General features: G+C 36.2%; 1 protein-coding gene across 2 annotated transcripts in view; it reads right to left on the bottom strand.

The window, feature by feature from the left end:
* The window catches only part of LOC133638201 (glutamate receptor ionotropic, delta-1-like), an 89360-nt gene that overhangs the window by 5204 nt on the left and 57301 nt on the right, over positions 1 to 26855 (bottom strand). Inside the window, exons 12-15 of one of the 2 annotated variants that reach the window (XM_062030556.1) lie at positions 14877 to 15072; positions 12728 to 12894; positions 5188 to 5428; positions 1070 to 1187 (exon numbers count right to left, since the gene is read on the bottom strand). In XM_062030556.1, the coding sequence (XP_061886540.1) occupies positions 1070 to 1187; positions 5188 to 5428; positions 12728 to 12894; positions 14877 to 15072 (722 nt within the window). The remainder of the gene's footprint in view (positions 1 to 1069; positions 1188 to 5187; positions 5429 to 12727; positions 12895 to 14876; positions 15073 to 26855) is intronic. The other variant, XM_062030557.1, reaches the window with a different exon arrangement.

The raw sequence follows: 26855 nt of genomic DNA, 5'->3' as shown, positions 1-26855 counted from the left end.
GTCAATGCTAACGTGATGATGCTAATGCTAACGTGATGGTGCTAACGCTGACGTGATGACGTCAATGCTAACGTGCTGATGCTAACGTGATGATGCTAATGCTAACGTGATGATGCTAACGCTGACGTGTTGATGTCAATGCTAATGTGATGATGCTAATGCTAACGTGATGTGCTAATGCTGACGTGATGATGTCAATGCTAACGTGCTGATGCTAACGTGATGATGCTAATGCTAATGTGATGATGCTAACGCTGACGTGATGATGTCAATGCTAACGTGCTGATGCTAACGTGCTGATGCCAATGCTAACGTGACGATGCTAACGTGATGATGCTAATGCTAACGTGATGATGCTAACGCTGACGTGATGATGTCAATGCTAACGTGATGATGCTAATGCTAATGTGATGATGCTAATACTAATGTGATGATGCTAATGCTAACGTGATGATGCTGATGCTAATGTGATGATGCTAATGCTAACGCGATGATGCTAACATGATGATGCTAACGCTGATGTGATGATGTCAATGCTAACGTGATGATGCTAATGCTAACGTGATGGTGCTAACGCTGACGTGATGATGTCAATGCTAACGTGCTGATGCTAATGTGATGATGCTAATGCTAACGTGATGATGCTAACGCTGACGTGTTGATGTCAATGCTAACGTGATGATGCTAATGCTAACGTGATGGTGCTAACGCTGACGTGATGATGTCAATGCTAACGTGCTGATGCTAACGTGCTGATGCTAATGCTAACGTGATGCTGCTAACGCTGACGTGTTGTTGTCAATGCTAACGTGATGATGCTAATGCTAACGTGATGGTGCTAACGCTGACGTGATGATGTCAATGCTAACGTGATGATGCTAACGCTGACGTGATGATGTCAATGCTAACGTGATGATGCTAACGCTGACGTGATGATGTCAATGCTAACGTGTTGATGCTACCGCTTGCTAAAAGGCACGTGGGCGACGTGAACAGATGTCCGCCAGAGGGAGATATTGTCAATTAGTGAATGAGTTGAAGACCAGAGAAGTCCGAGTTCTAGTCTGACCTGTGGCCACATGAGCCGGGTGGCAGCCTCTCTGCCTGCCTGTCCAAATGTCCTTCCTCCCCTCCGCCGCCGCAAAGTCATTAAAAGAAACCAAAGCCATCCTGTAATCCTTAGCGACCTGCACGACACAACAACCATGTCAATCACTCATCACCTCGGCCACGCCCCCTGCTTGCCCCGCCCACCTGCTCCCGCTCTACCCTGGGGATCCTTTCTGCTGCCCCCTGGTGGCCGCTTGTTTCCCTGCTCTTTACACCTGGACTGTACACCTGTAATATGCAGTCATATTAATGCCTTATTTGTCTCTTTGTATACAAAACTAACATTGCAAATGTATAACGCATTAAATGTACAGTATATGTAGAATATATTTATATATATATTATTATTCTTGTCTATTGTGAGTGAACTGTGGTGCTCAATTTCCCCCAGGGATCAATAAAGTACTTTCTATTCTAGTGTATTCTATTCTATTCTATTCTATTCTAGTCTATTCTATTGTTTTGATTGGTCATAAAGTTATAATTACATCACATTTCTACTTTTTTCTATTTACCTGCTCTTTTTCTCACTTTTTATTTCCCCTTTCTTCTTGACTTTTTTACCTTGGAATAAAACAACTTTGGACCCCTTAAATACAACATTAAATACAATATAATGACAATAATAAACTAGTTAATAGTTTGAATACAATAATAAATACAACAATGTTACAATAATAAACTAGTTAATAGTTTAAATACAACATTAAATACAATATTATGAAAATAATAAACTGGTTAGTAGTTTAAATACAACATTAAATACAATATTATGACAATAATAAACTAGGTAATAGTTTAAATACAATAATAGATACAATAATGTTAAAATACTAAACTGGTTAATAGTTTAAATACAACATTAAATACAATATTATGACAATACTAAACTGGTTAATAGCTTAAACACAACATTAAATACAATATTATGACAATAATAAACTAGTTAATAGTTTAAATACAACATTAAATACAATATTATGACAATAATAAACTGGTTAATAGTTTAAATACAACATTAAATACAAGATTATGACAATAATAAACTGGTTAATAGTTTAAATACAACATTAAATACAATATTATGACAATACTAAACTGGTTTATAGTTTAAATACAACATTAAATACAATATTATGACAATAATAAACTAGTTAATAGTTTAAACACAACTTTAAATACAAGATTATGACAATAATAAACTAGTTAATAGTTTAAATACAACATTAAATACAATATTATGACAATAATAAACTAGTTAATAGTTTAAATACAATAATAGATACAATAATGTTACAATAATAAACTGGTTAATAGTTTAAATACAACATTAAATACAATATTATGACAATACTAAACTGGTTAATAGTTTAAATACAACATTAAATACAATATTATGACAGTAATAAACTGGTTAATAGTTTAAATACAACATTAAATACAATATTATGACAATAATAAACTGGTTAATAGTTTAAATACAACATTAAATACAATATTATGACAATAATAAACTGGTTAATAGTTTAAATACAATAATAAATACAATAAAAAACTAGTATGCGCTTTAAGGTCTGGTGGCAGTCAGTAAAAAGAAGAGTTTCACAATAAAATAATGTTTTATCTGAGACATTAAAGATTTATGAAGATGAGAGAACATATTTGATGAAGAAGTGAGAACATCCTGAGGCAGCAACTTCAACTTCAACTTCACACTCAAGCAGCTTCAACCTCACCAGCACTCAAAGATGGACAAATCACGTCTACTTTTAACAAACACACACATGCTAGTCTCTGTGTGTGTGTCTGTGTGTCTGTGTGTGTCTGTGTGTGTGTCTGTGTGTGTGTTTGTGTGTCTGTGTGTCTGTGTGTGTGTCTGTGTGTGTGTCTGTGTGTGTGTTTGTGTGTCTGTGTGTGTCTGTGTGTGTCTGTGTGTGTCTGTGTGTGTCTGTGTGTGTGTGTGTCTGTGTCTGTGTGTGTGTGTGTGTGTGTGTGTGTCTGTGTGTGTGTCTGTGTGTGTGTCTGTGTGTGCGTGCGTGTGCGTGACATTTGCTGGAAATCTCGGTCATGTAAGGTAAGGCAAGATAATTAAAGTAAGATAAGGTAAGATAATTAGTATAAGGTCAAGTAAGGTAATGTAAGGTGAGGTAAAGTATGGTAAGGTCATTGAAAGTAAGGTAGTACGAGATAAACTAAGGTAAGTTAAGGTAATGGAAAGTAAGGAAATGTAAGATCAACTAAGGTAAGGTAAGGTATTTGAAATTAAGCTAAGGTCAGATAAAATGAAGTCATTGGAAGTAAGGTAATGTAAGGTGAGGTAAGGTATAGTAAGGTAATAAAAAGTAAGGTAATACAAGATAAACTAAGGTAAGGCCAGTTAAGGTAACGGAAGTAAGGTCATGTAAGATAAACTAAGGTAAAGTAAGATAAGGTGATGTAAAGAAGGCAACATATTCGAAAGTAAGGTCATGTCAGATACAATAAAGTCATGGAAAGTAAGGTAAGATAAGATAAGTTAGGTTAAGATGAGTTAAGTCATGGAAAGTAAGGTAAGATAAGATAAGTTAGGTTAAGATGAGTTAAGTTATGGGAAGTAAAGTGAGGAAAGGTAATGGCAATTAAGATAAGGTATGGTGAGGTAAGGTAATGGACATTGAGGTAAGGTAATGTGAGTTGAGGTAAATAAGGTAAGGTGATGTAAGGTAAGGAGTGGTACTGAAAGTAAGGTAAGGTAGGGTAAGGTAAGTGAGGTACGGTAATAGAAAGTAAAGTAAGGTAAGATAATTTAATGTAATGTACTGTAAGGTAAGGTATAAGGTCAAGTAAGGTAATGTAAGAATGTATTGTAAGGTAAGGTAAGAATGTAATGTAAGGTACAAATGTACTGTAAGGTAAGGTGTAAGGTAAAATAAGGTAAGGTAAGATAATATAATGTAATGTAAGGTAAGATAATATAATGTAATGTAAGGTAAGATAATTTTAATGCAATGTCATGTTAGGTGAAGTAAGGTAAGGTAAAGTAAAATAATGTAATGTAATGCAATGCAAGGTAAGGTGAGAATGTAATCTAAGGTAAGGTATATGTAAAGTAATGTAAGGTAAGGTAAGATAATGTAGTGTTAGGTATTGTAATGTAAGGCAATTTAAAGTAAGCCAAAGCAATATAAGATGAGATAGAGTGGGAGGTGACGTTAAAAGGGCCAAATGTGATTAAGTTATGGTTGTTATTATTATTAATATTACAATCATTGTTATTATTATTGTATTTATTATTACCATTATAATAATAATTATTATTATTATATTTATTATTATCATTATTATTATTGTTATTATTATTATCATTATTATTGTTGTTATTATTATTATTATTGTTGTTATTATTATTATTATTGTTGTTATTATTATCATTATTATTGTATTTATTATTATCATCATTATTAATATTATTGTTATTATTATTATAATCATTGTCATTATTATTGTTATTATTATTATTATTATTATTATTAACATTATTGTTATTATTATTATTGGATGTATTATTATTATTATTATTATTATTATTATTATTATCATTATTATTGTTATTATTACTATCATTATTATTATTATTGTTGCTATTATTATTATTGGATTTATTATTATTATCATTATTGTTGTTATTATTTATTATTATTATTGTCATAGTTCGTATTATTATTATTATCATTATTATTAATTCTTATTATTATTATTATAATTATATATTTATTATTATTGTTGTTGTTATTATTATTATTATTATTCTGATTGTTATTATTATTACTATTATTGTTATTAATATTGTCATCATCATATATATTATTTATAATAATAATAATTATTATTGTTTATATTCCACGTTGTCGCCCCATGGGTCTAGTGGGTGGCGCCCCCCTCCTACAGCTGTGTGTACTGCAGCAAAGGATCCCTAAAGTAGAGTGGCAGTGTCACAACCATCCACCCCCCCCCCCACACCCCCCACCCCCACCCCCCACCTCCACCCGCCGGCCCCGCCCCGCCATGCCCCCCCCCCCCCTCCCCCCCATCGCTCACCTCTTTGGGCGTCTGACGCCGACATGGCTCGCCGCTCCACCAGGCCTCCATGGCGGCCACCAGGCAGGCCAGCAGCAAACCAGCAGCCAACACACAGAAGACGCCGGCGAAGCTCTGCAGCTTGAGGGAGCGACCATCAGGGTGGGCACTGGTGTGGCCCCCCAGGTCACAGCGGCCCGTGTCAGGCCACCACTTTTGTTTCATCACGTCCAGGTCGCCTTTCTCCTGCAGCTCCAGGATCCTGCACACACACACACACTTACTGTGGGTGGAGGCGGGCCACTTTCAATGACGTGGTGGACCACTTTCAATGACGTGGTGGGCCACATTAAATGAAGTGGTGGACCACTTTCAATGACGTGGTGGACCACTTTCAATGACGTGGTGGGCCACTTTAAATGAAGTGGTGGACCACTTTCAATGACGTGGTGGACCACTTTCAATGACGTGGTGGGCCACATTAAATGAAGTGGTGGACCACTTTTAATGATGTGGTGGACCACTTTCAATGACGTGGTGGACCACTTTTAATGATGTGGTGGACCACTTTCAATGACGTGGTGGACCACATTAAATGATGTGGTGGACCACTTTCAATGACGTGGTGGACCACTTTCAATGAAGTGGTGGACCACTTTCAATGACGTGGTGGACCACCTTAAATGAAGTGGTGGACCACGTTAAATGAAGTGGTGGGCCACATTAAATAATGTGGTGGACCACGTTAAATGAAGTGGTGGACCACTTTAAATGAAGTGGTGGACCACATTAAATGAAGTGGTGGGCCACCTTAAATAATGTGGTGGACCACGTTAAATGAAGTGGTGGGCCACTTTAAATGATGTGGTGGACCACTTTAAATGAAGTGGTGGGCCACATTAAATGACGTGGTGGACCACTTTCAATGACGTGGTGGACCACATTAAATGAAGTGGTGGGCCACCTTAAATAATGTGGTGGACCACGTTAAATGAAGTGGTGGGCCACTTTAAATGATGTGGTGGACCACTTTAAATGAAGTGGTGGGCCACATTAAATGACGTGGTGGACCACTTTCAATGACGTGGTGGACCACTTTCAATGACGTGGTGGACCACTTTCAATGACGTGGTGGACCACTTTCAATGACGTGGTGGACCACTTTCAATGACGTGGTGGGCCACTTTCAATGACGTGGTGGACCACTTTCAATGACGTGGTGGACCACTTTCAATGACGTGGTGGGCCACATTAAATGAAGTGGTGGACCACTTTAAATGACGTGGTGGACCACTTTCAATGAAGTGGTGGACCACGTTAAATGAAGTGGTGGGCCACTTTTAATGATGTGGTGGACCACGTTAAATGAAGTGGTGGGCCACTTTAAATGATGTGGTGGACCACTTTAAATGAAGTGGTGGGCCACATTAAATGACGTGGTGGACCACTTTCAATGACATGGTGGACCACTTTCAATGACGTGGTGGACCACTTTCAATGAAGTGGTGGACCACTTTCAATGACGTGGTGGACCACTTTCAATGACGTGGTGGGCCACATTAAATGAAGTGGTGGACCACTTTTAATGATGTAGTGGACCACTTTCAATGACGTGGTGGACCACATTAAATGACGTGGTGGGCCACATTAAATGAAGTGGTGGACCACTTTTAATGATGTGGTGGACCACTTTCAATGATGTGGTGGACCACTTTTAATGATGTGGTGGACCACTTTCAATGACGTGGTGGACCACATTAAATGATGTGGTGGACCACTTTCAATGACGTGGTGGACCACTTTCAATGAAGTGGTGGACCACTTTCAAGGATGTGGTGGACCACCTTAAATGAAGTGGTGGACCACGTTAAATGAAGTGGTGGGCCACATTAAATAATGTGGTGGACCACGTTAAATGAAGTGGTGGACCACGTTAAATGAAGTGGTGGGCCACATTAAATAATGTGGTGGACCACGTTAAATGAAGTGGTGGGCCACTTTAAATGATGTGGTGGACCACTTTAAATGAAGTGGTGGGCCACATTAAATGACGTGGTGGACCACTTTAAATGACGTGGTGGACCACTTTCAATGAAGTGGTGGACCACATTAAATGAAGTGGTGGGCCACATTAAATAATGTGGTGGACCACATTAAATGAAGTGGTGGGCCACTTTAAATGATGTGGTGGACCACTTTAAATGAAGTGGTGGGCCACATTAAATGAAGTGGTGGGCCACTTTAAATGACGTGGTGGACCACTTTCAATGACGTGGTGGACCACTTTCAATGAAGTGGTGGACCACTTTCAATGACGTGGTGGACCACTTTCAATGACGTGGTGGGCCACTTTCAATGACGTGGTGGACCACTTTCAATGACGTGGTGGACCACTTTCAATGATGTGGTGGGCCACATTAAATGAAGTGGTGGACCACTTTTAATGATGTGGTGGACCACTTTCAATGACGTGGTGGACCACATTAAATGACGTGGTGGGCCACATTAAATGAAGTGGTGGACCACTTTTAATGATGTGGTGGACCACTTTCAATGATGTGGTGGACCACTTTTAATGATGTGGTGGACCACTTTCAATGACGTGGTGGACCACATTAAATGATGTGGTGGACCACTTTCAATGACGTGGTGGACCACTTTCAATGAAGTGGTGGACCACTTTCAAGGATGTGGTGGACCACCTTAAATGAAGTGGTGGACCACGTTAAATGAAGTGGTGGGCCACATAAAATAATGTGGTGGACCACGTTAAATGAAGTGGTGGACCACGTTAAATGAAGTGGTGGGCCACATTAAATAATGTGGTGGACCACGTTAAATGAAGTGGTGGGCCACTTTAAATGATGTGGTGGACCACTTTAAATGAAGTGGTGGGCCACATTAAATGACGTGGTGGACCACTTTAAATGACGTGGTGGACCACTTTCAATGACGTGGTGGACCACTTTCAATGAAGTGGTGGACCACTTTCAATGATGTGGTGGACCACTTTAAATGAAGTGGTGGGCCACATTAAATGAAGTGGTGGACCACATTAAATGAAGTGGTGGGCCACTTTAAATGAAGTGGTGGGCCACATTAAATGAAGTGGTGGGCCACATTAAATGAAGTGGTGGACCACCTTAAATGAAGTGGTGGACCACGTTAAATGAAGTGGTGGGCCACATTAAATGGATTGGTGGACCACGTAAAATGATGGGATGATGGACCACGTTAAATGAAGTGGTGGGCCACTTTAAATGATGTGGTGGACCACTTCAAATGAAGTGGTGGGCCACCTTAAATGAAGTGGTGGACCACTTTCAATGAAGTGGTGGACCACGTTAAATGAAGTGGTGGGCCACATTAAATGAAGTGGTGGGCCACTTTAAATGAAGTGGTGGACCACTTTAAATGAAGTGGTGGGCCACATTAAATGAAGTGGTGGACCACTTTCAATGATGTGGTGGACCACTTTCAATGACGAGGTGGACCACTTTCAATGATGTGGTGAACCACATTAAATGAAGTGGTGGGCCACATTAAATGAAGTGGTGGGCCACATTAAATGAAGTGGTGGACCACATTAAATGAAGTGGTGGGCCACTTTAAATGAAGTGGTGGGCCACCGAATGACGTGGTGGACCACTTTCAATGATGTGGTGGACCACCTTAAATGGATTGGTGGACCACGTAAAATTATGGGATGATGGACCACGTTAAATGAAGTGGTGGGCCACTTTAAATGATGTGGTGGACCACTTCTTGAAGTGGTGGGCCACCTTAAATGAAGTGGTGGACCACTTTCAATGAAGTGGTGGACCACGTTAAATGAAGTGGTGGGCCACATTAAATAATGTGGTGGACCACGTTAAATGAAGTGGTGGGCCACTTTAAATGATGTGGTGGACCACTTTCAATGAGATGGTGGGCCACATTAAATGAAGTGGTGGACCACTTTCAATGATGTGGTGGACCACTTTAAATGACGAGGTGGACCACTTTCAATGATGTGGTGGACCACTTTAAATGACGAGGTGGACCACTTTCAATGATGTGGTGGACCACTTTCAATGACGAGGTGGACCACTTTCAATGATGTGGTGGACCACTTTAAATGACGAGGTGGACCACTTTCAATGATGTGGTGGACCACTTTCAATGACGAGGTGGACCACTTTCAATGATGTGGTGGACCACTTTAAATGACGAGGTGGACCACTTTCAATGATGTGGTGGACCACTTTCAATGACGAGGTGGACCACTTTCAATGATGTGGTGGACCCTGTATCGGTCTGTTGTGGTAAAGGAGGAGCTGAGCCGGAAGGCAAAGCTCTCAATTTAGCGGTCGACCTCCGTTCCCGTCCTCACCTACGGTCATGAGCTTTGTCATCCGGGAGGAGATCAGAGTACAGCCACTGCTCCTCCACATCTAGAGGAACCAGATGAGGTGGTTCTGGTCAGAATGCACCCTGAACGTCTCCTTGGGAAGGAGTTCCGGGTGCATCCGGGACCTGGGGGAAGACCCAAGACCCGGTGGAGAGACTATGTCTCGGGTAGGTATTTTGGACAATATTGTGACTTTTGACCATTTAGGCCGCCTTTTCACCGATTCTTCCCCGCCTTCCTGTGCACCATGGCTGGGTGTGTTTTGGACATTTTGCGCACCGGCGGGACTTGTGGGACTGGAACCCGGGTAGGTATTTTGGACAATATTGGGACTTTTGGCCGGGCAACGCCTCGGGATCCCCCGGGAGGAGCTGGACAAAGTGGCTGGGGAGAGGGAAGTCTGGGCTTCTCTGCTTAGGCTGCTGCCCCCGCGACCCGCCCTTGGATAAGTGGAAGAAGATGGATGGATGGCTGGATGGATGGATGGATGGATGGATGGATGAACCTACTGCATATGCAAAATGGAGGATTGTTTGATGTCAAGGTTTTCTTCCAATGAGCCATAAAAGAGTTGAAAGATGAAGAATAAAATGTTTGCTCTCCAAATAAAGAATAATTATTAATTATGCGAAGGTGTTGGTCTACTTCCTGGAAGACGATCAATACGAGGCGCGTGAGAACTTTGTGGAAGTTGTTGGTGACGCAATGTTGAGATTTACTAAAAGATTCCTCAAATCACTTTGGGATCAATTTAGTGCAATAAAAACACTTCAAAGACTTCACTGAAATGCAACTTCCTGTTAGCTTAACGGACTTCCTGTCAGCTTAACTTGACTTAATGTCTCTCGCTGTCCTGAATACACAACATTGTGTGTGCAGGCCAGGAATAATAATCCTTGGGAAAATAAAATAACATCTATTTTAACATAAAATAAATAAATGTTGAAATATTTTTTTTTTACTAAATACAATTAATAAAATATTGAAGTGTACTATTTATTATAAATGGGCAATAATAAAATAAATACATATTAAAATCAAATAGATAAAATACATTTGAACATAAAATTAATATCAAAATAAATAAATGTAGAAATAAAATGAATATTTAAATAAAATAACTAAATGTAGAGATATAATAAATGCTGAAAAAAATAAAGTAAATACACTTAATAAAATATTAAAGTATACTATTTATTATAAATGTGTAATAATAAAATAAATAAATATTAAAGTAAAATAGATAAAATACATTGTAACATAAAATTCATATTGAAATAAATATTGAAATAAAATAAATAAATATTGAAATAAAATAAATAAATGTAGAAATAAAATAAATGCTGGGGTAAAAAAAGTAAATACAATTAATAAAATATTAAGGTATATTATATATTATAAATATATAATAATAAAATAAATAAATATTTAAATACAATAGATAACATACATTTTAACATAAAATTCATATTGAAATAAATAAATGAATAAAATAAATATTTAAATAAAATAAACAAATATTGAAATAAAATAAATAAATATTGAAATAAAATAAATAAATGTAGAAATAAAACAAATGCTGGGGAAAAAGGTAAATACAATTAATAAAATATTAAAGTACATTATATATTATAAATATATAATAATAAAATAAATAAATATTTGAATAAAATAGATCAAATACATTTTAACATAAAAAAATATTGAAATAAATTAATTAATTAAATAAATATTGAAATTAAATAAATAAATGTAGAAATAGAATAAATGCTGGGGGTGAAAAAGTAAATACAATTAATAAAATATTAAAGTCTATTACATATTATAAATATGTAATAATAAAATAAATTAATATTTAAACAAAATAGATGAAATACATTTTAACATAAAATAAATATTCAAATAAATGAATATTCCAAAAAAATAATGTTGAAATCAAATAAATGACATAAATACAATTAATAAAATATTACAATGAAATGAATAAATAAATAAAAATATTACAATTAAATAAAGTTAATAAAATATTAAAATAAAAAATTATAAAATAAAAAAATATTATAATAGAATAAATCAAATACATTAAATAAATAGAACAAGTCAGAGTGACACATTTTGTAAGTACTTTGGTCCTCAAGCTTCTTCTCTTATGTTAGCTTCAGCTCCCAAATACAAATATATGTGATTGTAATGCAGCATTCACGACTCCACAAATACAAATATATGTGCAGGCCAGGAATAATAATCCTTGGGAAAATAAAATAACATCTATTTTAACATAAAATAGATAAATGTTGAAATAATTTTTTTTTACTAAATACAATTAATAAAATATTGAAGTGTACTATTTATTATAAATGGGCAATAATAAAATAAATACATATTAAAATCAAATAGATAAAATACATTTGAACATAAAATTAATATCAAAATAAATAAATGTCGAAATAAAATGAATACTTAAATAAAATAACTAAATGTAGAGATATAATAAATGCTGGAAAAAAATAAAGTAAATACAATTAATAAAATATTAAAGTATATTGTTTATTATAAATGTGTAATAATACAATAAATAAATATTAAAATAAAATAGATAAAATTAATTTTAACATAAAATTCATATTGAAATAAATAAATGAATAAAATAAATATTGAAATAAAATAAATAAATGTAGAAATAAAATAAATGCTGGGGTAAAAAAAAGTAAATACAATTAATAAAATATTAAGGTATATTATATATTATAAATATATAATAATAAAATAAATAAATATTTAAATACAATAGATAAAATACATTTTAACATAAAATTCATATTGAAATAAATACATGAATAAAATAAATTTTGAAATAAAATAAACAAATATTGAAATAAAATAAATAAATGTAGAAATAAAACAAATGATGGGGGAAAAAAGTAAATACAATTAATAAAATATTAAAGTATATTTAATATTATAAATATATAATAATAAAATAAATAAATATTTGAATAAAATAGATAAAATACATTTTAACATTAAAAAAAAAAATGGAAATAAATCCACAAATACAAATATATGTGATTGTAATGCAGCATTCACGACTCCACACGTGTGAGTGGACAAGGCTACTTCCCAATGATGATGCAACACGTGGTGCGTTCAAAGACCGCGGGGGCCACTTACTTCTGGGAGAAGAGGTCCCTGTAGGGGCTGCCGTGCTGCAGGGCCACGCCGTAACCTTTGCTGCTCACGCCGCTGCCCGACACCGTGACCGTGCAGTCGTCGTCCGTCAGAGCGGCGTACTCCAGCACCGCCATGTCCCACAGGAAGGCGAAGGGACTCTTCTTGGCCTGCGGCAGCAACAACCGTTACCACGGTAACACCGCTAACAGCAAGTAGCAAAATACATCACTCTAAGCTGTATACCTACGACATTTGCAAAAAAAAGTTAGCATGCTAACATTAACATGCTACTAGTTAGCATGAGTCAAATACCAAAATATTACTCTGAGGTGTCTACCTACAAAATTAGCAAAAAATGTTAGCATGCTAAAATGCTTACGTGAACATGCTAACAGTTAGCATACTAACATTTAGCATTTGCCAGGTACCAAAATATTACTCTGAGGTGTACTGTGTACGTACCTACAAAATGAGCTAAAAACCTTAGCATGCAAACATGCTTAACGTGCACATGCTAACAGTTAGCATACTGACATTTAAAGCATTTGTCAGGTACCAAAATATTACTCTGAGGAGTAGAACTACAAAATTAGCACGCTTAAATGCTAACATTACTATGATAACAGTTAGCATGTTTCAAGTCCCAAAATATTACTCTAAAATACATACCTACAAAATTAGCTAAGAACTTTAACATGCACTTATGCTTACCTGAATATGCTGACAGCTAGCATGCTAACGGTTAGCATTCGTCAAGTACCAAAATGTCACTCTGATGTGTATACTTACAAGATTTGCTAAAAACCTTAGTATGCTAAAATGCTAATATTGAGGTAGCACCTACAATATTACCTAAATAGGTCAGCATGCTAACATGCTTACATGAACATGCTAACAGTTGACATACTGACAATTAGCATTTGTCAAGTATCATAACAATACTCTGAGGTGTATACCTACAACATTAGCACAGACTTTAGCATAGTTAAATGCTAACATCCACCTGCTGACAGTTAGCCCATCAATAGTTTGCATATTGCGATTCCCAAAATATTACTTTGAAATGTATACCTATAAATTGTGTTAAAAACTTTAGCATGCTAAAATGTTAACATTAACATGTTAACAGTTAGCATGTGTCCAATACCAAAATATTACTCTGAGGTGTACACCTACAAAATGAGCTAAGAGTTTTAGCAGGCAATCATGCTTATGTGAACATGCTAACAGTTAGCATTTGTCAAGCACCAAAATATTAATCTGATGTGGTACAAAATTAACCAAAATCTTTAGCATGCTAAAATGCTAACATTGAGGCGTATACCTAGAAAATTAGCTTACAACTTTTGCATGCAAACATGCTTACATGAACATGCTAACAGTGAGCATTCGTCAAGTACCAAAGTACTGACTTTGTCTGAGGTGTATACCTACAAATTTAGCACAAACTTTGCCCTACTAAAATGCTAACATTAACTTGCTGACAGTTAGCATAGTAATAGTCAGAATGTAGCAAGTACCAAACTATTACTCTGAGGTGTATAAAATTAGCTGAAAAGGTTAACATGCTCACAGTTAGCATGTGTCAAACACCAAAAAATTACTCTGAGGTGTACACGTACAAAATGAGCTAACAGTTTTAGCAGGCAATCATGCCTACGTGAACATGCTAACAGTTAGCATTTGTCAAGCACCAAAATAATAATCTGATGTGCTACAAAATTAACCAAAATCTTTAGCATGCTAAAATGCTAACATTGAGGCGTATACCTAGAAAATTAGCTTACAACTTTTGCTTGCAAACATGCTTACATGAACATGCTAACAGTGAGCATTTGTCAAGTACCAAAGTACTGACTTTGTCTGAGGTGTATACCTACAAATTTAGCACAAACTTTGCCCTACTAAAATGCTAACATTAACATGCTGACAGTTAGCATAGTAAAAAGTTAGCATGCTAACAGAGTAATATTAGTATGCTAATTTTGTATGCAAAATATTTCCCTCTGAGGGCAATACCTACAGAATTAGCTTGAAAGGTTAGCATGCTAACGTTAGCGCCGCTGACTTCCACCAAGCAAAGTCAGGCGGGCGTCCCAGGTGGCCCAGGGTCTGGACCCGGTTCCTTCAGGAGCAGACACGGACCCACCTTGCGTATGCCCTCAGAGGGGCTAGACACGCAATGGTCCAAGCCCTGGTTCTTGCTGAGGCTCCTCCACAGCTCGGCGTAGGTGCTGTCCTGCTCCAGAGGGTTGGTGCCTTTGTGCCGGAAGTAGTCGTACACCGCCGAGTCCCTCACCGTGCCGTAGTCCACCTCCACCTGCCGCGCCAAGTCCTGGAAGGACCTGGAATCCACCAAGAGCCATTCGTTAAGTAATGTTTAGAAAGCCAAATGTGGGCAAGGTGTACTCATGACGAGGGCGATATTGATATCTATGTCGATATCGCACACGTCGTGTAGGGGGAAGGGCGCTTGTCCCCACCAAGAGCGCTAACACCACACCACCTTAGCTCACCCTTTAGAGCACAGCTGTAACTTCCTGCCACTAAATCTGCAGAAAAGAGGTTAAAAATAACATTTTCCTGCTCCTTCCTTATGATCAGAGGAAGTTACATTTCACAATAAAATGTACTTTTCTCCTCGTTTTCCATTGGTCACAAATAATATCATCAATAATCATCAATATGGAGCGATACAGAACACTGATATCCTTTTAAAGTCGGCTTTTATGAGAACATATTGCAAGGCTACGAGTACAAACATGCAACAAAAGAAAAAAAAGAGTCACTATTTGGTAAGAAAAAAGTCTTAGTGAGGTTTGATTAAGAGGATGACTTTATTTAGATAATAAATAATAAACTGATTGATTGATTGATTATTTTGGTGAAAAAAAAAAGAGGCTAAAATCGTACAAGAAAACAGTTGTAAGTTTAACAGCAAGAAATCACATTTTTGAAAGCAAAAAGCATAATTTTTCATGATTAAATATCATATTTGTACGTAAAAAGTCATCATTTTAAAGGAAAAATTCATCATTTTTTTACAGGAAAAAGGTAATCATTTTAAAAGAATAAGTCACCATTACGGGAAAATAGAAAAATAGAAGTTATCATTTTACACCAAAAAAGTAAATTTTACATAAAAAACGTCACATTTTACAGGAACAAATTAAAAGTCATATTTTTACAAGAAAATATTCATAATTAAATAGAGAAATGTCAACATTTTACAAAAAAAAAGTCACAAGGTAAAAGAAAAAGTCATCATTTATTGTGAGAAAAAATTATGATTTTAAGAGAATTTTTTTTAGAGAGAAATCCCTCATCTCTTTCGAGAAAAGAGTTATACTTTTACGAGCAAGAACTCACAATTTTGAAAGAAAAACATAATTTTTCATGATAAAATATCATATTTTTATGTAAAAAGGCATCAATTTTTACAGGGAAAAGGTCCTCATTTTAAAAGAATAAGTCACCATTACAGGAAAATAGTCTTCATGTAATTAGGAAGAAGTTATCATTTTACACCAAAAAAGGAAATTTTTTTTTTTTTTTTTTTTTAGAGAAATCCATCATCTCTTTCGAGAAAAAAGTTATACTTTTACGAGCAAGAACTCACAATTTTGAAAGAAAAACATAATTTTTCATGATAAAATATCATATTTTTACATAAAAAGTCATCATTTTAAAGGAAAAAGTCATCATTTTTTACAGGAAAAAGGTCATCATTTTAAAATAATAAGTCACCATTACAGGAAAATAGTCTTCATGTAATTAGGAAGAAGTTATCATTTTACACCAAAAAAGGAAATTTTACATAAAAACGTCACATTTTACAGGAACAAATTAAAAGTCATACTTTTACCAGAAAATATTCATAATTAAATAGAGAAATGCCAATTTTTTTAAAAAATTTTTTAAAGTCACAAGTTAAAAGAAAAAGTCATCATTTATTGTGAGAAAAAAATTAAGATTTTAAGAGAATTTTTTTTCGAGAAAAAAGTTATACTTTTACGAGCAAGAAATCACAATTTTGAAAGAAAAAACATAATTTTTCATGATAAAATATCACATTTTTACGTAAAAAGCCTTAATTTTAAAAGGAAAAAGGTCCTCATTTTAAAAGAATAAGTCATCATACAGGAAAATAGTCTTCATGTAATTAGGAAAAAGTTATATTTTACACAAAATAAGGCAAATTTGACATAATACACGTCACATTTACAGGAAAAAATTAAAAGTCATACTTTTACAAGAAAATATTCATAATTAAATAGAGAAATGTCAACATTTTACAAAAAAAAGTCACAAGGTAAAAGAAAAAGTCATCATTTATTGTGAGAAAAAAATTATGATTTTAAGAGAAAAAAAAATTCTAGAAAAATCCATCATCTCTTTCGAGAAAAAAGTTATACTTTTACGAGCAAGAACTCACAATTTTGAAAGAAAAATATAATTTTTGATGATAAAATATCATATTTTTACGTAAAAAGTCATAATTTTAAAGGAAAAAGTCATCATTTTTTACAGGAAAAAGGTCATCATTTTAAAAGAATAAGTCACTATTACAGGAAAATAGTCTTCATGTAATTAGGAAGAAGTTATCATTTTACACCAAAAAAGGAAATTTTACATAAAAACGTCACATTTTACAGTAACAAATTAAAAGTCATATTTTTACAAGAAAATATTCATAATTAAATAGAGAAATGCCAATATATATATATATTTTTTAAGTCACAAGTTAAAAGAAAAAGTCATCATTTATTGTGAGAAAAAAATTATGATTTTAGGAGAATTTTTTTTCGGGAAAAAAGTTATACGTTTACGAACAAGAAATCACAATTTTGAAAGAAAAAACATAATTTTTCATGATAAAATATCATATTTTTACGTAAAAAGCCTTAATTTTAAAAGGAAAAAGGTCATCATTTTAAAAGAATAAGTCATCACTACAGGAAAATAGTCTTCATGTAATTAGGAAAAAGTTATATTTTACACAAAATAAGGCAAATTTGACATAATACACGTCACATTTTACAGGAACAAATTAAATGTCATACTTTTACAAGAAAATATTCATAATTAAAAAGAGAAATGTCAACATTTTACAAAAAAAAGTCACAAGGTAAAAGAAAAAGTCATCATTTATTGTGAGAAAAAAATTATGATTTTAAGAGAAAAAAAACTTCTAGAAAAATCCATCATCTCTTTCGAGAAAAAAGTTCTAATTTTACGAGCAAGAAATCACAAATTTGAATGCAAAAAGCATAATTTTTCATGATAAAATGTCATATTTTTAGAAAAAAGTCATAATTTTAAAGGAAAAATTTCTCAATTTTTACAGGAAAAAGGTCATCATTTTAAAAGAATAAGTCACCATTACAGGAAAATAGTCTTCATGTAATTAGGAAGAAGTTATCATTTTACACCAAAAAAGGAAATTTTACATAAAAACGTCACATTTTACAGGAACAAATTAAATGTCATACTTTTACAAGAAAATAATCATAATTAAATAGAGAAATGCCAATTTTTATTTATATTTTTTTAAAGACACAAGTTAAAAGAAAAAGTCATCATTTATTGTGAGAAAAAAATTATGATTTTAAGAGAAAAAAAATTCTAGAGAAATCCATCATCTCTTTCGAGAAAAAAGTTATACTTTTACGAGCAAGAAATCACAATTTTGAAAGAAAAAACATAATTTTTCATGATAAAATATCATATTTTTACGTAAAAAGCCTTAATTTTAAAAGGAAAAAGTCATCAATTTTTACAGGAAAAAGGTCATAATTTTAAAAGAATAAGTCATCATTACAGGAAAATAGTCTTCATGTAATTAGGAAGAAGTTATCATTTTACACCAAAAAAGGAAATTTTACATAAAAACGTCACATTTTACAGGAACAAATTAAAAGTCATACTTTTACCAGAAAATATTCATAATTAAATAAAGAAATGCCAATTTTTATTTTTTTTAAAGTCACAAGTTAAAAGAAAAAGTCATCATTTATTGTGAGAAAAAAATTATGATTTTAAGAGAAAAAAAACTGCTAGAAACACCCATCATCTCTTTCGAGAAAAAAGTTCTAATTTCACGAGCAAGAAATCACAATTTTGAATGCAAAAAGCATAATTTTTCATGATAAAATGTCATATTTTTAGAAAAAAGTCATAATTTTAAAGGAAAAATTCCTCATTTTTTACAGGAAAAAAGTCATCATTTTAAAAGAATAAGTCACCATTACAGGAAAATAGTCTTCATGTAATTAGGAAGAAGTTATCATTTTACACCAAAAAAGGAAATTTTACATAAAAACGTCACATTTTACAGGAACAAATTAAAAGTCATACATTTTACCAGAAAATATTCATAATTAAATAAAGAAATGCCATTATTATTATTATTTTTTTTAAGTCACAAGTTAAAAGAAAAAGTCATCATTTATTGTGAGAAAAAAATTATGATTTTAAGAGAAAAAAAATTCTAGAAAAACCCATCATCTCTTTCGAGAAAAAAGTTATACTTTTACGAGCAAGAAATCACAATTTTGAATGCAAAAAGCATAATTTTACATGATAAAATGTCATATTTTTAGAAAAAAGTCATAATTTTAAAGGAAAAATTCCTAAATTTTTACAGGATAAAGAATAAGTCATCATTACAGGAAAATAATCTTCATCTTATTAGGAAAAAGTTATACCGTATTTTCCGCACCATAAGCCGCACCTAAAAACCACAATTTTTCTCAAAAGCAGACAGTGCGGCTAATAACCTGGTGCGCCTTATATATGGATTAATATTCATATTTATTTTCATAAAGTTTAGGTCTCGCAACTACGGTAAACAGCCGCCATCTTTTTTCCCCGTAAAAGAGGAAGCGCTTCTTCTTCTACGGTAAGCAACCGCCCCATAGAAGAGGAAGCGCTTCTTCTTCTACTGTAAGCAACCGCCAAGGTGAGCACCCGCCCCCGTAGAAGAATTTGATTGATTGATTGAGACTTTTATTAGTAGGTTGCACAGTGAAGTACATATTCCGTACAATTGACCACTAAATGGTAACACCCGAATAAGTTTTTCAACTTGTTTAAGTCGGGGTCCACTTAAAGTGATTGATGATACAGATATATACTATCATATATACTATCATCATAATACAGTCATCACACAAGATAATCACATTGAATTATTTACATTATTTACAATCAGGAGTGTGGAGGGGGGGTGGGGTGGGGGGGGGGGGGGGGGATATGGACATCAAGTAGTGGACATAGAGAGAGAGAGAGAGAGAGAGAGAGAGAGATCAGAAGGCATAAGAAAAAGAATCTGCATTTGATTGTTTACATTTGATTATTAGCAATCCGGGGAGGGTGTTAGTTTAGGGTTGTAGCTGCCTGGAGGTGAACTTTTATAGCGGTTTTGAAGGAGGATAGAGATGCCCTTTCTTTTATACCTGTTGGGAGCGCATTCCACATTGATGTGGCATAGAAAGAGAATGAGTTAAGACCTTTGTTAGTTCGGAATCTGGGTTTAACGTGGTTAGTGGAGCACCCCCTGGTGTTGTGGTTATGGCGGTCATTTACGTTAAGGAAGTAGTTTGACATGTACTTCGGTATCAGGGAGGTGTAGCGGATTTTATAGACTAGGCTCAGTGCAAGTTGTTTAACTCTGTCCTCCACCTTGAGCCAGCCCACTTTAGAGAAGTGGGTAGGAGTGAGGTGGGATCTGGGGTGGAGGTCTAGAAGTAACCTGACTAGTTTGTTCTGAGATGTTTGGAGTTTAGATTTGAGGGTTTTGGAGGTGCTAGGGTACCAGGAGGTGCATGCGTAATCGAAAAAGGGTTGAACGAGAGTTCCCGCCAGAATCCTCAAGGTGCTTTTGTTGACCAGAGAGGAAATTCTGTAGAGAAATCTCGTTCGTTGGTTAACCTTTTTGATTACCTTGGTTGCCATTTTATCACAGGAAAGGTTAGCCTCTAGAATGGAACCTAGGTAGGTGACCTCATCTTTCCTGGTGATGACACTGTCACCTACTTTTATGGTGAAGTGATTGACTCTCTTAAGTTTGATGTGGGACCCAAACAGGATGGATTCTGTTTTACCCAAGTGTATGGATAGCTTGTTGTCAGCGAGCCAGGTGCAAGTTCTACACAGCTCAGCACTGAGGATTTTCTCCACCTGTGACTTGTCCTTGCCGGATACCAGCAGGGCAGAGTCATCCGCAAACAAAAACAATTCACAGTCACATGCCGATGACATGTCGTTTATGTATATTAGGAACAGTAAAGGTCCCAATATACTGCCTTGGGGGACTCCACAGTTCACCGAGAGGGGGGGGGACACGGTGCCGTTCACCTCTACCACCTGCTCCCTCCCCTCTAAGTAAGACTGCATCCAGCTCCAAGAGGTTTTGTTAAATCCGATTGCTCTGAGCTTATCCAACAGTATAGCGTGGTTAACGGTGTCAAAGGCCTTCTGAAGGTCCAGCATGACCATGCCGCAGTATTTGCCCGCGTCCACCTCATGTTTGATGTGGTCGGTCAGATAGAGAAGGCATGTGTCAGTGGAGTGGTTAGTTCTGAAGCCGGATTGGAATTTGTACATGAGTTTATTAGTGGCAAGGTAACTATCGACCTGTTCATAAACTATTTTCTCCATTACTTTCGAAATGGAGCTGAGAATAGAAACAGGTCGGTAGTTGCCAGGTTCCAATTTGCTTCCTTTTTTAAAGAGGGGAGTTACTCTTGCTATCTTAAAATCTTTTGGTACTTGGCCTTGTGTAATTGATAGGTTTATTATGTGCGTGATGATCGGGGCAATGATGGAGGCAGAGTCCCTGAGGAATCTGGAGGGAATATTATCAAGGCCGGTGGCCTTGTTAGGGTGGAGCGCGCTCAATTTTTTAAACACCTCATCAGCTGTGACCATTTCTAATTTGAAATCATTGTTGGATACTCCTAGCTTTCTGTAGAAGGCTTTAATGTGTTCTACACCAAAGCGACCAGAGTGGTGGGACAGCTTGTTGACAAGAGTTGCAGCTATGCTGGTGAAAAAGGCGTTAAGTCTGCTAGCTACCTCCATTTTGTCTGTAATGAGGGAGTCACCCTCCTTGATGCTGATGTTGGTGAGTCTTGTTTTAAGTTTCTGGCTGCAACCAGGAAGCTGGTTGTTGAGAATTTTCCAGAGCTCACGTGGCTTATTCGTGTTTTCCTCTATTTTGTCGTTAATGTAATTTTTTTTTTAAGGATTTAGTCAGGTTGGTTGACTTATTTCTTAATTTATTGCATTGCTTTTTGAGAGTTGAAAGGAGTAATTTGAGGTTGATATTATTGGGTTGTTTATCTACTTCTGTTTTACATTTTTGGTATTCAGAGTATTTCCTGTCTCTGTCTTTTATGGCAGCTAATAGGTCCGGATTCATCCATGGTTCCGAGCGGGCTTTGATCCTGACTGTTTTCACGGGAGCCATGTCATTTAGTATCTTTAGGAACGCCGTTTTGAAGCGATCCCAAGCGACATCGACCAGGTTGCTCGCGAGCACAGGGGACCAGTCCCACTCATCTAATTTTAAATTGAAATTGTCATTGGAGTATTTTTTGAGGGATCTGGATTGGGCTGTTATGTGGCCATTGGCTTTAGGTTTAGCTATTTTACGGGTGCAGAAGGTTAGATAGTGGTCGCTAAGACCACAGATCATGACCCCACTATTTTTTATTTTAGGTCGGTCTGAAGTGAGAATGAGATCTATGGTTGATTGGGTGGAATCACACACCCTTGTAGGTAGCGCTATTAGCTGGGAAAGACCGTGGAGATTACAAAACTTGCTGAAGGATCTGAAGACAGGCGCATCTTTGCGTTGAATATCTGTGTTCAGATCCCCAGTTATAATTTTCTCCATGTTGTCTGTCCCCGCCAAGCATTCTTCCAAAGCCCCATAGAAATCACTCTGATTAGGGGGTCTATAAACAGTCCCTATTAGTACCGGCTTAGCATTTTTAAATTTTTTTTTTAGAAGAAGCGCGCGGATATTACGTTTCATTTCATTTGTGTATTTCTGTAAAGATAACAAAATGTCTCCTACTAAGAGACACGCGTACAAGGTTCCACTGACTTTTGATATTCATGTGAACCGCACTGTGGATACAACGGGAACACGTACGGTGAATATTCGCACCACAGGGAATGAGAAGTCGTCCTACTGTGGTACTAGCTTGCCATGCTAACGGCCAGAAACTTCCACCCACGGTGATATTCAAAAGGAAGACCTTGCCAAAAGAGAACTTTCCAGCCGGCGTCATCATAAAAGCTAACTCGAAGGGATGGATGGATGAAGAAAAGATGAGCGAGTGGTTGATAGACGTTTACGCGAAGACACCGGGTGACTTTTTTCACGCAGCGCCGTCCCTGTTGATCTACGACTGCATGCGCGTCCACATCATCGATGGTGTCAAAAAACAAGTGAAGCACACCGAAGAAGAATAATTCGAGGGATTTGTGGATGAGTAATAACTTCAGAACGTGAGCTTTAAATGTTTGTTTTGTGTGTCGTGTGACACTAACGTTCGAGCAACGTTTAGTTATTGATGTTGCTATTGCTCTGCACTATTTTGAGTGTTACTATTTTTGTGATTGCACATTTGCACATTACATTTTGGGAGTGAACAGAGTTGTTAGAACGCTGGTTTGTAATATATTATTAAAGTTTGACTGACCTATCTGACTGTTTTGTTGACATTCCCTTTAGCGTAGCGTAGGTGCGGCTAATAGCACGGGGCGGCTAATAGGTAAACAAAGTTTTGAAATATTCCGTTCATTAAACGTGCGGCTAATAACACGGGGCGCCTTATGCTGCGGAAAATACGGTATTTTACAAGAAACATTTGAATTTTGCACACGCAAAATAAAAAGTAATACTTTTACAAGAAAATTCATAATCTAATTAGAAAAAAGTTAGAATTTTACAAAAAGTCACAGTTTAAAAAAAATATATATAAATTTATGAGGAAAACATATGATTTTTAGAGAAAAATGTCACAATTTTACTAGAAAAATACATCATCGCTTTTGAGAAAAAAGTTATAATTTTACATGAAAAAAAGTCATAATTTTACAAAACAAGTCAGCATTTATTACAAGACAAAAGTTATAATTTGACAAGAAAAAAGTCATAATATATTATGACAGAAAAGTCATATTTACAAAAAGTCATAATTTGAAAAAAACTCAGTTTTACAAAAAGAAATTCATTATTTTAAAAGAAAACATCATTTTATACGAGATAAAAGTCATGATTTATTATGATTGAACAAAAATCATAAATTTACAAAAGAAGTCATAACTTTAAAAGAAAAAGGCATCATTCAAGAATGAAGTCATTATTGATTATGAGCAACAAAAATCATCATTTAAAAAAAAGTCATATTAAAAAGAAGTCAAAATTTGAAAAAAAAATTCACAAATTTTACGAGAAAAAAGTAACCCTAACCCTAACCCTAACCCTAACCCTAAAGACCCACAAGTTGCAGGAATATTTGAGGCAAACATAGGAGGGAAATTTGCAACACTTAACTTAGTACAAGACATAGACTCACTGACAGATAACATGGAGAAAGCAATCATAGAATCAGCAACTGAAGTACTAGGGAAGGACAGGAAGAAAAACAAACCATGGATCACTGATGACATCCTAGACCAATGTGACCTCAGAAGGGCCCTCAAAAAGACAAAGAAGGATGACCCAGAGGCAGCAAAGCAGCATACCTCTGTGAACAGAAACATCAGGAAGATGACGAGGGAAGCAAAAGAAAAGTGGATCACAGAACAATGTGAAAGCATAGATGCAGGGATACGGCAGGGCAACAGTAAAGCAGCCTACGCTACGCTGAAGAAACTGACAAGGACACAACAACCAGTAATAGAAGACAAGCATGGATCTCTACTAACAGAGAAAGCAGAAATAACCCAACGGTGGACAGAGTATTGCCAGGAACTACACAACTATACAATATCACCAGACCCCACCATACTAACCAATGCTATGAAGCCCAGTGGCGAATGCGAGGATGCACCAATACTGCAAGCTGAAGTAGAGGAGGCAGTAAAGAGCCTAAAAATCGGCAAATCACCAGGCATCGATAACGTCCCAGCAGAGCTTTGGAAGCATGGGGGGCGAAGCATTATAATAGCACTGACACACATCTGCCAAAAGATTTGGGAAACCAAGCAGTGACCCCAAAAATGGACCCAATCTCTGATTATCCCTCTCCCTAAGAAAGGGAATTCAAGGCAGTGCCAAAATTACAGAACCATCAGCCTCATCTGTCACGCTAGCAAAGTAATGCTGCGGATAATCCTGAACAGACTGAGGAACAAGGCAGAGGAATTCCTTTCCGAGGAACAGGCTGGATTCAGACCAAAACGGAGCACCACCGAACAGATCTTCAACGTCAGACTACTGATTGAGAAGCACCTTCAGCACCAGCACAACTTATACCACAACTTCATTGACTTTAAAAAAGCCTTTGACCGTGTCTGGCATGAAGGACTATGGCAGGTTCTCAGAAATTACAACTTCAACAATAATCTCATTCAGGTCATCCAAGCACTTTATACAGACTCAAGCAGTGCACTTCTCATCAGCAACAGCATAGGAGAACCTTTTAAAACATCTATTGGTGTCTCCTCTCCCCTGTCCTATTTAATGTCTTCCTGGAGAACATCATAGAAAAAGCACTCCAAGAATTCCACACCTCCGTTACCATCGGAGGAAGACCCGTCTCCAACCTTCGCTTCGCGGATGACATTGACCTTATGGGAAAAAGTGAGGCGGAACTCCAGGAACTGACCACCAGACTGGAGGAGGCTGCGAGAGCTTATGGAATGGAGATAAGTGCAGAGAAGAGCAAGATCCTGGTCAACAGTCACAATCACTTACCACCACCGAACATCACATTGAATGGACAAACCCTGGAGGAAGTAAAGGACTTTAAAGGCCTACTGAAATGATTTTTTTTAATTTAAACGGGAATAGCAGATCCATTCTATGTGTCATACTTGATCATTTCGCGATATTGCCATATTTTTGCTGAAAGGATTTAGTAGAGAAAATCGACGATAAAGTTCGCAACTTTTGCTCGCTGATAAAAAAAAGCCTTGCCTGTAGCGGAAGTAGCGTGACGTCACAGGAGCTAGTATTCCTCACAATTCCCCGTTGTTTACAATGGAGCGAGAGAGATTCCGACCGAGAAAGTGACGATTACCCCATTAATTTGAGCGAGGATGAAAGATTCGTGGATGAGGAACGTTACAGTGAAGGACTTGAGAGGCAGTGCAGGACGTATCTTTTTTCGCTCTGACCGTAACTTAGGTACAAGCTGGCTCATTGGATTCCACACTCTCTCCTTTTTCTATTGTGGATCACGGATTTGTATTTTAAACCACCTGGGATACTATATCCTCTTGAAAATGAGAGTCGAGAACGCGAAATGGACATTCAGTGCCTTTTATCTCCACGACAATACATCGGCGAAATGCTTTAGCTACGAGCTAACGTGATAGCATTGTGCTTTAACTGCATATAGAAACAAAAAAATAAACCCCTGACGGGAAGGATAGATAGAAAATCAACAATACTATTAAAGCGTGGACATGTAAATACACGGTTAATGCTTTCCAGGCTGGCGAAGGTTAACAATGCTGTTGCTAACGACGCCATTGAAGCTAACTTAGCAACTTAGCAACGGGACCTCACAGAGCTATGCTAAAAACATTAGCTCTCCACCTACGCCAGCCAGCCCTCATCTACTCATCAACACCCGTGCTCACCTGCGTTCTAGCGATCGGCAGAAGGACGAAGGGCTTCACCCGATGCGTTTGGCGGCCCGGAGACGTAGGAAGTCAAGGTGAGGTTGGCGGCTAGCGCGGCTAGCGCGGCTAGCGCGGCTAGCGCTCCAACAAAGTCCTCCTGGTTGTGTTGCTGTAGTCCGCTGCTAATACACCGATCCCACCTACAACTGTCTTCTTTGCAGCCTTCATTGTTCATTAAACAAATTGCAAAAGATGTCCAGAATACTGTGGAATTATGAAATGAAAACAGAGCTTTTTGTATAGGATTCTACGGGGTACC

This window comes from Entelurus aequoreus, linkage group LG21 (assembly GCF_033978785.1).
Source record: "Entelurus aequoreus isolate RoL-2023_Sb linkage group LG21, RoL_Eaeq_v1.1, whole genome shotgun sequence".
NCBI lineage: Eukaryota > Metazoa > Chordata > Actinopteri > Syngnathiformes > Syngnathidae > Entelurus > Entelurus aequoreus.
The sequence above is the reverse complement of the archived record's forward strand: the minus strand, read 5'-3'. Positions and strand labels throughout refer to the sequence as shown.